General features: G+C 43.2%; 1 protein-coding gene across 1 annotated transcript in view; it reads left to right on the plus strand.

The window, feature by feature from the left end:
- Positions 1-265: 265 nt before the first annotated feature.
- LOC124712270 (alpha-tocopherol transfer protein-like) overlaps positions 266-16299 on the plus strand; it is an 80578-nt gene continuing 64544 nt past the window's right edge. Inside the window, exons 1-2 of the mRNA XM_047242565.1 lie at positions 266-307; positions 12666-12804. Of these exons, the coding sequence (XP_047098521.1) occupies positions 266-307; positions 12666-12804 (181 nt within the window). The remainder of the gene's footprint in view (positions 308-12665; positions 12805-16299) is intronic.

Genomic DNA, 16299 nt, shown 5'->3' on the forward strand with positions numbered 1-16299 from the left:
TTCGTCTTTGTCCGTTCATGCGCTCAGCCAGTTTAGTTGTCGTCATACCGATGTAAGGGGCTGTGCAGTCCAGGCATGTCAGCTAATAAGTGACATGTGTTGTTTCACATGTGGCGCTGCCTTGAATTGGGTATGTTTTACCAGCAGCGGGGCTAGAGTGGGTGGTTGTTCATGGCATAATTCACGTATGTCTTGTGAAGATGTTCATGACAATAGTGTACCGTGGGTGGTTGTTCATGGCATAATTCACGTATGTCTCGTGAAGATGTTGGGGCTGGCGTGGGTGGTTGTTCATGGCATAATTCACGTATGTCTTGTGAAGATGTTCATGACAATAGTGTACCGTAGGTGTTGTATCGTAGCCTTTTATACCACTCACTAGCTTGTGATAATGTTCATGAAAATGGTATGCAGTAGGTGTTGTATCGCAACCTTTTATACCACTCACTGGATGTAGCACATTCCGTTGTCTCCGAAATTGAATAATTAAGTACGCTCGTCATCATGTATACGACTGCGAGAGCGTAAAAGATCTGCATTTTAAGAAATATTCTAATACTATCTGCGTCTGTACTTAGTCTCTAATAATCTCAGTGTCGACGGAGAGCTACGTTCTATGCTTCCTTCCCTTACCATAGTAATGCCCTGTTCTGAGAGATTATTATTCATTTGTAGAACCAAGAAAAATGAAAAAGTAAAACGTTCTTGCAAATTGCAGACAAAAGCAAAACTTGGTATGTGTAAGAAAGAATTAGATGTTCGAAGTCCGTAATGCATGGACTTGAGTAATAGACGTAAGTGAATAATTTACAATATCCACAACAACAAAATAAATATAACATAAAAATGGCTCTGGGACTCAGCTTTAGACTGCCGAAGTTCGGGGTTGAATCCCTGTTGTGCAAGGATTCTTTTCTGTTACATGTCACTTCTTCCACCTCTGGTAATTATTTACTATCATGAAGAATGCCAACTTATGCTGTAGCTCAGGGTCCTACTACTGGCTGGGCTAGTTCGTTCAGAAGTGGGAGGAAGGTGGTGGTACACCACCTCCAGTAGGTACTTAAGGGAAGTACAGACCTACTTTCGGACTGATAACAGCTTTGAAAGGCCAATAATAGCAATCGTAAATACACCAGTATCTTACATTGTGAGGAGTTTACGCACACCACCGACAGCAGCATCTTATATAGGTACACGTTTTAGCTAGAGTTGTAAGTCCAAACTCGTCATTTCAAGACTAGTGTTAGTCGTACTGTATGCTTGCCAACACCCATGTAAACAAACGTGGTCGAGCCCGGCCAACCCGTATCGCCGATTTTCGGCAACTAAAAACCTTAAAATCGTACGTCTCTGATAGTAAACAAAAGGTCCTAATAGGACAGAGTCCGGTATTAAGCTATCAAGCATAATGCACCTGGGAATTTATTACTGTTGTGTCCCCACAAGGTATCATCTTGGCGTCCCTATTTTTTCTTGCGTATATCAATAACCTTTCATCAGTAACATTACCAAACACCAAGTCTTATTTGTTTGCAGATGATGCAATAAAAAGCAATTCAAGTCTAGTTTTTGAAAGAGTGGTTAATGAAATTTTCATGAACATTGATAAATGTTTTCTAGCTAGTACTCTGTCACTAAACTTTAAAAAAACGTGTTATATCCAGTTCAGAACGTGCGTAAGATTTCTCTCCAGTTTACACCCAAAATATGAAGACAAGTAGATAGAAGAGTTTGACAGTGATTACAGCTTCATAATAAATTCAACTGTGAGGAACGTACCTCAAATCTCCTGAAGTGTCTGTACAAATCATTATTTTTCAATGCTAGCATACTTCGCTTACTTGCATTCCGTAGTGTCATATAAGATGAGATCAATTTTTGGGGTACTCATGAAGTTAAGCTTAAGTTTTCCAAGTTCAACAACGTATAATACGATTTATTAGTGGTGTAAACTCGAGAACATCCTGCAAAGGCTTTTTTCGAGGAACTGTGGAAACTAACTATTGACTCATAGTGCACAGGCTGCCACAGAAGGAATGGTCAATAGTCAGTGATGTGACAGGAACGATAACTCGAAGCAAAAAAAATTAGTAAACATGAGCTCTACAGTGCATACATTAGAGCTATCAGCACTTCTTCATCTTCGAGAGATGGCAGTGTTGACCAAACGAGGAAGAAAAGTCATGTATACATGTGCTCGAAGCTACATACCTTAACAGCTATAAGAACTCGCTCATCTTTACTACTGTGAAACGCCTCTGTTCTACTAAACCAGTGCTCATAGCTCTTAAGGTATGCATTTTAAAGTCCATGTTTACTGGACAATTTCTTCTTGTTTTGTTCCATAGTACCTCTTCCCAAAATATGGAAAGCAAAGAGCTTTCATTACAAGACATTCGTTTCGCAATATCGAAGATGAGGAAGTGCTAAGTGGTCTAATGTATACCTTTTAGAGCCCACGTGTAACATTTTTGCTTCGAATTATTGTTCCCAATATATCCTTGAATATTGTGTGTGTGTGTGTGAAATCTTATGGGACTGAACTGCTAAGGTCATCAGTTCCTAAGCTTACACACTACTTAACCTAAATTATCCTAAGGACAAATACACACACCCATGCCCGAGGGGGGACTCGAACCTCCGCCGGCACCAGCCGCACAGTCCATGACTGCAGCGCCTTGACCGCTCGGCTAATCCCGCGCGGCCCTTGAATATTGATCATTCCTCGTGTGACACCCTGAATTTATTCCTTAAAAATTTGTCATAAATAATAAATTACTTCTTCAAACCAGCTACTCAGTTCATGGAATCATTACTAGAAATTTGAATAGTCTTTAGAAATATTTGAAGCAGTTATTTTGTTCGAGAAAAGTGTCCATTACTCAGGAACACACAATTTCAATAACTTGCTAGTAGTCATAAAACCATTATCTCTTAACAAAGTTCAGTTTAAGAAGAGCCTAAAGATTTATTAGTGGCAAAATTCTACTCCATCGACGAATTTCTTAACAGAAGCGACGAATGTGTATATAAGTTATTAATAATATCAAATTACGGATTAAGCAAAATCTGACTCCTTTACTTCTTCAGTGCAGTAATGTGGCCAATGTACATCAGTGTTGTAAACCTATTTTTCTCTTTGACGGTGCATTGCTTCGATAGAAATGTACACTGACGGAAAAAAACATAGAAGCAAAAAATATTTGATGTACAATATTGAAGTTTCGGGAATACGTACGTCTAGTAAACGTATTTCAGTGATTAACATTGCAACATCACAGGTTAATCAAAGCGAGAGATAAGCCATTGCAAATAAGAACTACTGTTACATTAATAACCGGTGTAACCGCCATATTGTTGAATACAAGCGTGTAAACGTGCGTGTATTGTTTTGTGCAGATGCCGGACACCACTTTGTGAGACGGAGTTCCATGTCTCTTGCACTTGGTCAGTCAGTAAATGCGGTTAATGCTGGTTATGGACGATGCTGGAGTTGTCGTCGGATGATGTCCCACATGTGTTCGACTGGAGACAGATCTGGTGATCACAGGCCTAGAAAATATGTCGACACTCCATAGAACACGTTATGACAGCGGTATGTGAGCGAGCGTTATCCGATTGGAAAATACCCCCTGGTATCCTGTTCATGAATGGCTACACAACAGATCTAGTCACCAGATTTACATACATACACTGCTGGCCATTAAAATTGCTACACCACGAAGATGACATGCTACAGATGGGAAATTTAACCGACAGGAAGACGATGCCGTGATATGCAAATCATTAGCTTTACAGAGCATCCAGACAAGGTTGGTGCCGGTGGCGACACCTGCAACGTGCTGACATGAGGAAAGTTTCCAATCGATTTTTCATACAGAAACAGCAGTTGACTGACGTTGCCTGGTGAAACGTTGTTGTGTTTCCTCGTGTAAGGAGGAGAAATGCGTACCATCACGTTTCCGACTTTGATAAAAGTTGGATTGTAGCCTATCGTGATTGCGGTTTATCGTATCGCGACATTGCTGCTCGCGTTGGTCGAGATCCAATGACAGTTAGCAGAATATGGGTCGGTGGGTTCAGGAGGGTAATACGGAACGCCGTGCTGGATCCTAACGGCCTCGTATCACTAGCAGTCGAGATGATAGGCATCTTATCCCCATGGCTGTAACGGATCATGCAGCCACGTCTCGATCCCTGAGTCAATAGATGGGGAGGTTTGCAAGACAACAACCATCTGCACGAACAGTTCGACAACGTTTGCAGCTGCATGGACTGTGTCACAGACAGGAGCACCTGCGATGGTGTACTCAACAACGAACCTGGGTGCACGAATGGCAAAACATCATTTTTTCGGATGAATCCAGGTTCTGTTTACAGCATCATGATGGTCACATCCGTGTTTGGCGACATCGCGGTGAGCGCACATTGGAAACGTGTATTCGTCATCGCCATACTGGCTTACCACCTGGTGTGATGGGATGGGGTGCCATTGGTTACACGTCTCGGTCACCTCTTGTTCGCACTGACGGGACTTTGAACAGTGGACGTTACATTTCAGATGTGTTACGACCCGTGGCTCTACCCTTCATTCGATCGCTGTGGAACCCAACATTTCAGCAGGATAATGCACGACCGCATGTTGCAGGTCCTGTACGGGTCTTTCTGGATATAGAAAATGTTCGACTGCTGCCCTAGCCCGCAAATTCTCCAGATCTGCCACCAATTGAAAACGTCTGGTCAATGGTGGCCGAGCAACTGGCTCGTCACGATACGCCAGTGATTACTCTCGATGAACTGTGGAATCGTGTTGAAGCTGCATGGGCAGCTGTACCTGCACACGCCATCAAAGCTCTGTTTTATTCAATGCCCAGGCGTATGAAGGCCGTTATTGTGGCCAAATGTGGTTGCTCTGGGTACTGATTTCTCAGGATTTATGTACCCAAATTGCGTGAAAATGTAATCATATATCAGTTGTAGCATAATATATTTGTCCAGTGAATACCCGTTTGTCATCTGCATATCTTCTTGGTGGAGCAATTTTAATGGCCAGTAGCGTATTTGTTGTCATGGTACATGCGATAACCCCGAGATTCCTCCCGCTGTCATAAGAAATCACACCCTAGACCATAACTCAAAGTGCAGTTCCAGTATGTCTAGCACGCAGACAGCTGGCCTCCTTCTAACCCACACATAGCCATCACTGACACCGAGGCAGAATCAGCCTTCATCAGAAAACACAACAGACCTCCACCGTGCCCTCCGATGAAGTCGCAAGTGACGGTGGTTTGGGGTCAATGGAGGGCACGCGAACAGGCTGAAGGATTGGACCAGTCCTTGAGGTAACAGATTTGCAACAGTTGGTTGTGTCAGTGTGGTGCAAAGTGCCGCTCAAATTGCTGCTGAAGATGCAGTACTATGCGCCAGAGCCATACTCCGAACACGATGGTATTCCCTCTGGGCAGTGCCATGTGGCCGTCCAGAGCCCGGTCTTCTTGCGTGACCACCGCTGACAGTAATCGTGTACAGTGGCTACATTCCTGCCACGTGTTTCTGCAGTATCGCAGAAGGAAGAACCAACTTCTCGTACAGGACCTCGCTCAAACTCAGTGAGGTGCTGCTGATAATGCCATCTTTATCACCTTAAGGACATTCTTAACCAACACAAGTCACCGCTCACGACCGTTACAGCGTGTATTTCAAGCAAACCTGATTTGCATCCTCATATTGGCGCTACTATTGCCACTCTTAAGAGGCTGGTGCAAAATTTGAATATATATCGTCTTTCACATGTAAAAACGCGCCTACCAACTTTCGTTTATGTCGCACAAGTCCTTGTTGTTGCGAATTTTATCTGTCATTGTTTATGCACCTCATTGTATAGTTCATTTACATGTTTTGTGATAAAGCTAGTTATTCCCTTTCGATTAACAATATGTTTAAGACGTTCCCTTCTTTTTTTTTTTTTTTTTTTTTCTTAGTCCGCATCCACGAAGACGACGTCACTTGGGATCTGTGGAAGGTACATCATCTTATATCTTTGCTTTGTAAAGTTGTTTGAAATGTTATACTTCCTTGAAGATCTTCTCACTGTGGATTAATTTGGATGAAAAGTACATTTAATCCCATCTTCGCCAAGATAGGAGGCGCCAGCGAGAGGGCTGCGTGAAAAGGGGCGAAGGGGGGGGGGGGGGGGCTACATTTCAGAACAGTGTCCGGCCATTCAGTCTCAAAACAACACAAGCAGAGGCGTGTGTGGTCTTGTAAATGACAGACGCATGTATGTACTCATGGACTGAAACGGTTTGCTGTACACTTAGCATATTACTATATGAATCACTCCAGGCTGAATACATGGATACATTACGAAGCGTGTGCGTGAAGGAAAACTATCGCATTCGTGATGGTAATCCGTGGGCTGATAAAGTCAATCGCAAACTTATCGCTGGACTGTGAGACCTTAACGCCAATAGCCTGATGGGCAAATACGCAGCAGCATGATATTCCGTCTGCATTCAGGTTAAGAAACTTAAAGTACTGGACATAACAGAATAATTTCGGAAATATTTTAAATAATATATGCCAAGCAGACTGTATTTACGTAGCCTGAGTGATGCAGACATACTTTCTAACTAATAACAACTAAGTACGCACTGTGGTCAAAATACACTCTCTGACAAGAATATATAGTCGGACGTCAATGCAACTTCGCCCATCTACACACAATCGGCGGGTATGTAAAGTATTACGTTTGCAAGTCACTGTGACTGGTAAAACGGCCACCGGACTGCATTAAAGCTGTTCGTGTTTAGTGTTGTTACCGGGCCTGGTAAGGTATACATAAAGCACCTGAGGAGCATCAGAGCCAGCCGTTGTGGCCGAGCAATTCTAGGCGCTTCATCCCGGAACCACGTTGCTGCAACGGTCGCAGGGTCGAATCCTGCCTCGGGCATGGATGAGTACGATGTCCTTAGGTTAGTAAGGTTTAGTTACACTACTGGCCATTAAAATTCCTACACCAAGAAGAAATGCAGATGATAAACGGGTATTCATTGGACAAATATATTATACTAGACCTGACATGTGACTACATTTTCACGCAATTTGGGTCCATAGATCCTTAGATATCAGTGCCCAGAACAAACACCTCTGTCTGTAATAACCGCCTTGATACGCCTGGGCACTGAGTCAAACAGAGCTTGGATGGCGTGTACAGGTACAGCTGCCCATGCAGCTTCAACACGATACAACAGTTCATCAGGAGTAGTGACTGGCGTATTGTGACGAGCCAGTTGCTCGGCCACCATTGACCAGATGTTTTCATTTGGTGACAGATCTGGAGAATGTGCTGATCAGGGCAGCAGTTGAACAATTTCTGTATCCAGAAAGGCCCATACAGGACCTGCAACATGCGTGCATTATCCTGCTGAATTGTAGGGTTTTGCAGGGATCGAATGAAGGGTAGAGCCATGCGTCGTAACACATCTGAAATGTAACGTCCACTGTTCAAAGTGCCGTCAGTGCGAACAAGAGGTGACCGAGACGTGTAACCAATGGCACACCAGGTGATAAGCCAGTATGGCGATGACGAATACACGTTTCCAATGTGCGCTCACCGCGATGTCGCCAAACACGGATGTGACCATCATGATGCTGTAAACAGAACCTGGATTCATCCGAAAAAATGACGTTTTGCCATTCGTGCACCCAGGTTCGTCGTTGAGTACACCATCGCAGGTGCTCCTGTCTGTGACACAGCGTCAAGGGTAACCGCAGCCATGGTCTCCGACCTGATAGTCCATGCAGCTGCAAACGTTGTCGAACTGTTCGTACAGATGGTTGTTGTCTTGCAAACCTCCCCATCTATTGACTCAGGGATCGAGACGTGGCTGCATGATCCGTTACAGCCATGCGGATAAGATACCTGTCATCTCGACTGCTAGTGATACGAGGCCGTTAGGATCCAGCACGGCGTTCCGTATTACCCTCCTGAACCCACCGATACCACATTCCGCTAACAGTCATTGGATCTCGACCAACGCGAGCATCAATGTCGCGATACGATAAACCGCAATCGCGATAGGCTGCAGTCCGACCTTTGTCAAAGTCGGAAATGTGATGGTACGCATTTCTCCTCCTTACACGAGGCATCACAACAACGTTTCACCAGGCAACCCCAGTCAACTGCAGTTTGTGTATGAGAAAGAGGTTGGAAACTTTCCTCATGTCAGCACGTTTTAGGTGTTGCCACCGGCGCCAACCTTTTGTGTATGCTCTAAAAAGCTAATGATTTGCATATCACAGCATCTTCTTCCTGTCGGCTAAATTTCGCGTCTGTAGCACGTCATCTTCGTGGTGTAGCAATTTCAATGACCAGTAGTGTAGTTGTCCGTCTAGGGGACTTCTCACAGTGGGCTGAGCTTGAAAGCTTTCTGGGCGTTAGAAGACGACAAAAGCATCCAGGTCTGTCAGTACTGTAGGCTGTACAAATTTACGTTAGGTTTCGAAGAGGTGGCACAACGGCAGATGTTGCGCCGAAGCTTCAACGTTCTGTACTATCATTGCGTGACCTTTTCAGGACAAGGTCTGCTGTCCTCAGTCTGTTGCTCGAGACACCCCGTATCACCCCTCGAAGATTATCAGTATTCGTCTGTTATACTCTGCACACCGCACATTATACTAGAGATAGTTTTTAATTTGTATAATTCGATAGGCTCATATACTTTAGTTAAAACTGTGCACAACTCATTCATCTAATTAGTACAGGGTGGCCCTGATGTAACATCTACATGGTTACTATGCTATTCACAATTAAGTGCCTGGAGGGGGTTCAATGAACCACCTTCAAGCTCTCTCTCTCTCTCTCTCTCTCTCTCTCTACCGGGAAAATTCACTGTATTCTGTTAAACACTCGCACAGGGTGGGACTGCACTGTCCACAATTAATATTATTCCGCAGTGGACGTGATTAGTATTTGTACTCCAAGTACGTGTCCGTTGTGACGTATAAGGTAGCTGCCTAAATGATGGCATCCAATGCAAAAACACGGTACATAGAACACAAAAAAATCACTGTTCAATGGATGTTCTATGAGTCGAGATTGGCGCTGTTCTTGCAACAGTACTAAACAATACAATACCTTATAACACGAGCGTGCGCGCGATCGAATCGCGACGCGAATGGTCCATAAAATTTCGGGCACGATATACGAGCCGGCCGGAGTGGCCGAGCGGTTCTAGGTGCTTCAGTCTGGAACCGCGCGACTCCTGCGGTCGCAGGTTCGAATCCTGCCTCGGGCATGGACGTATGTGATGTCCTTAGGTTAGTTAGGTTTAAGTAGTTCTAAGTTCTAGAGGACTGATGACGTCAGATGTCAAGTCCCATAGTGCTCAGAGCCATTTGAACTAGAGATGGGAAAACTCGTTCATCCTTGGGAACTAGTTCACTGCTGATCGTTCTTTTTTGGGAACCGTTCATTTTTACTCGTTCACCGTTCGTTTGTGCTTGGTATGGTTCTTATGAAAAACTGAAATCTAGTAGTGTAGGTGACTGAAGGATGGAGGGCACCAAGAGGGGGCACTTGCCTCTCCCCTGGAGTATAGAGTTTTTATTCATTACAGAATTCTTACACACTTTTAGAAGTAATTTCTGTGATTCTGCAGAACCTCTCGTTTAGTCAACTGTAGCGTTCTGTGGCTGATCGCAGGGAAATAATATAAGGTGGCGCACGGAAAACCGGCCCCAAGTACAGACTGCTCGCCAATTACGGACGATGTGTTGTCAGTTACGAGCAGATACAACAGACAAGCATGTAATAATTAGGCAGTGAAGAAATAACAAGCTAATGGAAGCAGCAATTGCAAAACAATCGATGACGATGTGTAGAGAGCTGGAGAAGAGAACATGAAAATCTCACGCGACGCGCATGTAGTCTTGTAAACCTGTTGGTGGCTGTTTCGCACCTTAATAGACCACAAGTGTCTTGTATAAAATTCTTCGTTTCGACTTTCACTACGTAGCTATGTATGCTACGTTGTAAACAATAATTGTTTACACCCTATATATACTTCACGTTGTCTCTGAGTTCGTAGGCGAAGTAGAAACTTTATGGAAGCATAAAATAAAATTTGGTTTTATCATCATACTTGGGTCACATGCCTATTAAAAATTAGGTTTTTATGTTGCATTATTAAAGTTAATGCAGCAATAATAATAATAATTAAGTTCGCAGTAATAAAGTTTTTGCTTTGAAAGCTCCTTCTGAACAAATGTTTTTGAGATAATAAGTAAATACGATTTTATGGCAATCTTTGTCTTTTCAAATGGAGAGGCACCGCTTTTCCTACTGAGCCAAAATGACACACAGCCCACTTTTTTTTTTTCAAAGAAACCAAACTAGCATGTAATGCAAATTGGAAACAACCGAACATAAAAATAATAAGAGCCTTCCTAAATGTAATGTTTTGTATATGAAAGATACACGAAAATCGTTTTATATGAATTTTCTTACACAAAAAATTAAGCAAATTATTGAAAGTTAGTTGCTACATCAAGTCGATGAAACCAAAAAATATATGAATAACAAAAAAACTTGCCTTGTTATAAGTATGTCTTCTGCTGTTCATCGATATAATGAAGTGAGCTGATATTCCCTTTTGTTACCTGAAAAGACATACCTATTACATACAACGTAACTTTTATGTAATTTACGTAACTGTAAAATACGTTTTGATTACCGGTCGTGGACGCTGAATAGCCAAATCCAAGTGGAAGAACAGTTTGGAACATATGTAAAATGGGCGAGCGCAGTGAACGAAACGAACAACTGTATACTGAACTAACTAGGAGCAGTCGGAAGTGAAACTGAGACAGGTGGTCATGCGAAGAACGACGAGTGCGGCCGAGGGAAACCGAGACTGAGACGAGCACGCGACCGAGGCTGGAACGAGAACTGTCGAAGTGACCGCCGCGACCGAAGTGAACTATGAACCGAACGTTCCTCGTTCTCGGGAACTATAAGCAGACCGCCGCGATCGAACTGAACTATGAACCGATCGTTCCTCGTTCCCGGGAACTATAAGCAGACCGCCGCGACCGAAGTGAACTATGAACCGATCGTTCCTTGGAATTCGTTCCTCGGTCCTTTCGTTCATCTTGGTGAACCGTTCCTTTGCACCCGTTCGTTCGCGAACTACCCATCTCTAATACGAACGAGAAACTACCTGCGCTCTTGTATTCAGCCAGTCAAAACGGTATGTGTTTCTTTCTTCTCGGCGCTTTCCGGGCGCAGCGGCGCTGCTATGGATGACTAATGAATTAAGGGTCTTTGAAGCCCCTTTCTGTTTGGCAGTCTCAGATTGTGTGTTGCATCTGTATAGTGAGATCCTCGCCAGCATCAGGCAGCTTGCCGTGACTGTAACATGTCCAGATCTTTAATGTGCATTAACTGTGTTAGATCTTAACGTTCGTTAATCGATGAGGTGGTCAGTTTTTGAGGTGCATGGCAGAGAGACGAGTTTCCATTAGTCCGTCCGAATACTAGGGCCTTGGAATCCATCACACTCTCGTCTAGTAAAATGCTTCGAACCGTTTTTAATACATATGCAATTCTTTTTATCAATTTTTTTCTTTTGTGGTGAGCTATTACACCATGTGTTTACGCACACACGATTTCAAGCTTTATTGTAGCAATCACTATGTTTTAGATGAAATAATTATCGCTTGAATCAGTGCTGTTGGCACATGGAATACACTCAGCCCTTGTGATGCCAACTGAGGGGCTACTTAACTGAGAAGTAGTGGCACCAGCCACGAAGACTGAACAATGAGCTGGAGAGTGCTGTGCTGACCAGATGCCCCTCCATATCCGCATCTAGTGATGCCTGATGGCTGAGGATGACACGGTGGTCGGAGGGCACAATTGAGCCATCCAAAATCTGTTCAGATGGAGTTAAATTTAAGTATTACTATTGTAATAACAAATGTTGGATTATTATAAAATTTTCCAACGATATTGTTATTTCTTGATAGTAACTTGGATTCTTAATATCTATAGTTTCTGAATTTTTAACAAGTCTGTAGCACACACCCTCACTGTCTGTCTGTGTTCAGCAGGAATACCAGTCGTAGTGAGCCCACTCAGTATACACGTTTCTCGAAACTGGAAGCAGCAGTACAGTTTATAGTTTCGTTGTACGCTTTTCGGAGCAGTCAGTGCGTCACAATCAGGAGATTCATAGAGAGTTGGCGATACGTCACCTTATATTACTCATTTAGAAAAGATTAGGTTAACAGATTGAGCCATCATGCTCACTGCACATAATTTGCCTATAAGGTAGGTTACCAATTATTACAAGTGGGTATGACCATAGAATTAACTCAGACGTTAACTTACTCTTTCGTTGCGCAAAGTAAGTTGTACCTATCCTTTCTTTTTAAAATTACAGTCAGGTAGCCTTACAAATCGTTTTTAGGGACTACACTTATGTCGAAGAGGGTACTTATTAAGGGCATGTTTCTGGGTACATATTTTCATGTACTCCGAATACTTCAGAAGGTAGGCAGCTTGCAAAGTGTTATTCATCCAGATCCTTTACTGCATGGCAAGATCGCTTTTTGTAATATTGAGTTTTGTTATTTTATATGCACCTATACTGTTGCAGATGGGTTACCGAGAGCTAAGCCCGGAGCTGCTAGCAAGAGCCCAGAAGGAGCTGAATGAAGACCCGAAGAGGAGGGACCAAGACATCCAGCACATCAAAGACTGGCTGAAGAAACAACCGCACATCAAGGCGCGTATGGGTAAGTTGAAACTGAAGTATCAATGGCTGCCACCATTGCTTGTGTTAGGTGAGTATGTTGAGAATTATGTAAGAGTGCTTAGGGTGCAATCTGAGGCACTCTTTGCCGTTTCCCTTGTATGTTTCTTATAATACAGCCGTTTGTTCCGTATGAAAAGGGGGTGGGCTTAGCAAAATTAAAGTTCATGGTTCGTTCTAAAATACTCTTTCTCTGCTTAGAGACAATCGTTCTTAAACTTTTCATATTAAGAAACAACCTAAGAGTTTACTATGCGGCGGCGCGGTTCCTTTCGTTCCTTTACGACGAACCTGCACCTACCTGTGAACATTGTCTCAGCAGATCATCAGTAGGGAAGCCGAGTGAAACCTACTGTACTTCCACGTGAACCAGGCTGCAATTTAAGTCACTAATCTACGTTTCGGGAGAAAGTTTTCACACGAAATAAAAGGTTGGAAATTTTGTCCTTAATTAATATATTCTGAAACTTAGGTGAATACGTATCACTGCCAAGCCCGTGCTAGTCTTAACACAGTCACTCACAATCCCTTTCACTCACGTTAGCAAGTTTATGGTGTTGCATTTCCCGAAAACGTAGTAGCTGCAAAAATACGGATTGTTTTTGATTGAGAATGCTCGACAAATATTAAGTCTGTCGGTACCAGATGCAGTCACAGTTTTTAGCCACCGACCTGGTCAATACGCGACGCGGAATATATGTCTTTTCTCGTCATAAAATTCACTACACACCCATCGGAATAATTATGCCGTCACTTTAAAACACCTTCGATGTATGAACACTGCTAGATCCGACACTACTACACACGTCTGAACTGTTTCATGGCTAGGCTCCGACTCCTCTCTAGAATACTCTATGTCTTCTCTTCCAGCAGAGGAAGGCGCGCGAAGAATATTGCTTTACCATTGGTCAGTTTACTCAACAGCCAATATCAAAACAACATTCTCCCGCGTCAGTCCGCGCTTTTCATCAATAACCAATCGCAAAATAGTAAATCTAACGACTGCACTTTTTACCGACGTAATTATCTAAAAAGTGGTTCAAATGGCTCTGAGCACAATGGGACTTAACATCAGAGGTCAACAGTCCCCTATAACTTAGAACTACTTAAACCTAACTAACCTAAGGACAGCACACACATCAATGCCCAAGGCAGGATTCGAACCTGCGACCGTAGCAGTCACGCGGTTCCAGACTGAAGCGCCTAGAACCGGTCGGTCACCGTTGCCGGTAATTATCTAATATGCTGAAGTTTTGTTTATGCATAATGTTATTTATTATTGTTATTTATACCTGAATTAACTTTCCCTTTACCATAAACTTACTTTACAAATCTATTCTACAAAAATCCCCTTTGTCCACATCCATAGTTTTTCGAAATGTTCCCACACTAAATCCCACTACATAACTCGTTAAACAATTATCTTCATATTAACCTTAAACCACACTCACGCATCACTCATACTGCTAAAACACATTTATAACATTTTACATACACAAAAAGACATAATAACAGTTTATAAAAATAATAGAACAGTTTATGGAAAACATTCTATTACTTTAGTGCACTCTAGTAGGTACAATCAAAACTAAATCACAGTCCCCTATCCAATACTGTCCTCTAACGGCTGATACATAAACTACGTGCGCGTCCAGTCTCGCGTCACCATCTGTCACTATCCAGCTCTGAGACACATCTCCTACTTAACCGCCTCCAAGGCAGGATCGGTATACGGCGCTACGCCTCAACTGGGGTGGTAAGCGCGCAATACACCTGATAATACCAGGTAGTTCAGTGAAATCACTTCGTTCAGGGATGATGGATGCTTTGCTGGGAAGCGTCAGCGAACACTTTGTGTTAAAAAAAGTTTTTCCCCACAACGCAATACGCCACCCCTAACAAAAACTTTGAAACAACTTGTATACCTTTGACTGAAGGAAGAGGTGTCACGGCGCGGAGTGGACGCGCGGTTAGAGGGGCCATGTGACGAACTGCTCGGTCTCTCCCGCCGGAGGTTCGAGTCCTCCCTCGGGCATGTGTTGTCATTAGCGTAAGCTAGTTGAAGTAGTGTGTAAGTCTGGGAGCCGATGACCTCAGCAGTTTGGTCCCTTAGGAATTCCCACACATTTGAACATTTTTGAAGAGGTGGTTATATGTGTTACACTCATTTCTGTTTGAGCACTTTGATTAGAAGATAGTAATGAGATCGCGTGGACCTTTCAGTTATTAGAAATGCGTGATTCTTTTCTGTAGAATTCTGTAAGAGACTTCATCCACCTGTTTCTGAAGAACTTCCACTACCAAAGGAAACGTGAAGAACTTGGCTGTTTATAGACATCATGCGTTTCCATTAATTTATTTATTGTAATTGGAAAATGTGATCAAAAGTTTCAGTTCGAAGGCCGTACAGTCCAGGATCAGTATGCCAATCAGGTAAAATCGCCGTGAGCACCGAGGCAATCATTCCACCGACACACCAACTACAAAACACCCATTTGGTAAAACACAGTGTCCTGCTGCGTGAAGAAGACCGTACCTGACTGCTGCCCATCTTCGTCCGATAGGAGTCGTCGACACACCAAGGCCTTATTTAAGAGAACGAAGGCGTGATAATGGGAAGAGATTAGGACTTGAGTTGGCGTAACTTCTGCGTTACAGTATACGCGATATTGGAACGAGCGTTATCATGTAGCAGAACTGCCCCTTAGCGCACCTTTCCACAACGGTGATTTTCGACAGACATGCTGCCCCATACAAATTCTTCATTTTTCAGTGGATGTCTACAGCTGTTTGTCTTTCGACAACCAAGGAAGAAATAACAGGATGTTGGTCCTATTTGAATGCATCTGGAAATAACATCGCCATAGTGCACGTCCGCATTTACCGCACGCGCGTCGGAAAGGCACGAATGCCGCACTAATCCCTCACTTACAAGTCAGTGCTTTTATACCAGCATCGGTTTCGTGCTACGTTTCTTATACGCTGCAGCAACGCCTCAAACATAAAATTTTTGATTGCCCCTTCTAAATTATTAAACGTGAACCACTGGATATCCTCTGTCCCAATGAAAACAGTAGTTTGTTAGTGGTGGCTTCATGTCTATCCCTTAGTAACGTCGCTCCAATATTTCTTGTGGCGGCAGAAACGCAACCACACTAATCTCTAAATCTCTAATCTCAAAAGGTATAACCCACACATTTAGAGGATGTCCGCTGCCTGTTGATCAAGGGGTCCCGGGTTCGATTCCCGAGAGGGTTGAGCATTTTCTCCACTCGGGGACTGGGTGTTTGTGTTGTCTACACATACATCTACATGGATACTTTGCAAGTCACATTTAAGTGTCTGGCAGAGGATTCATTGACACCCCTTCATAATTCTCTATTATTCCAATCTCGTATAGCACACGGAAAGAAGGAACACCTATATCCTTCCGTACGAGCTCTGATTTTCCTTTTTCGTAATTGTAATTCCTAGGTAT

The sequence above is a fragment of the Schistocerca piceifrons genome, chromosome 8 (assembly GCF_021461385.2).
Source record: "Schistocerca piceifrons isolate TAMUIC-IGC-003096 chromosome 8, iqSchPice1.1, whole genome shotgun sequence".
NCBI lineage: Eukaryota > Metazoa > Arthropoda > Insecta > Orthoptera > Acrididae > Schistocerca > Schistocerca piceifrons.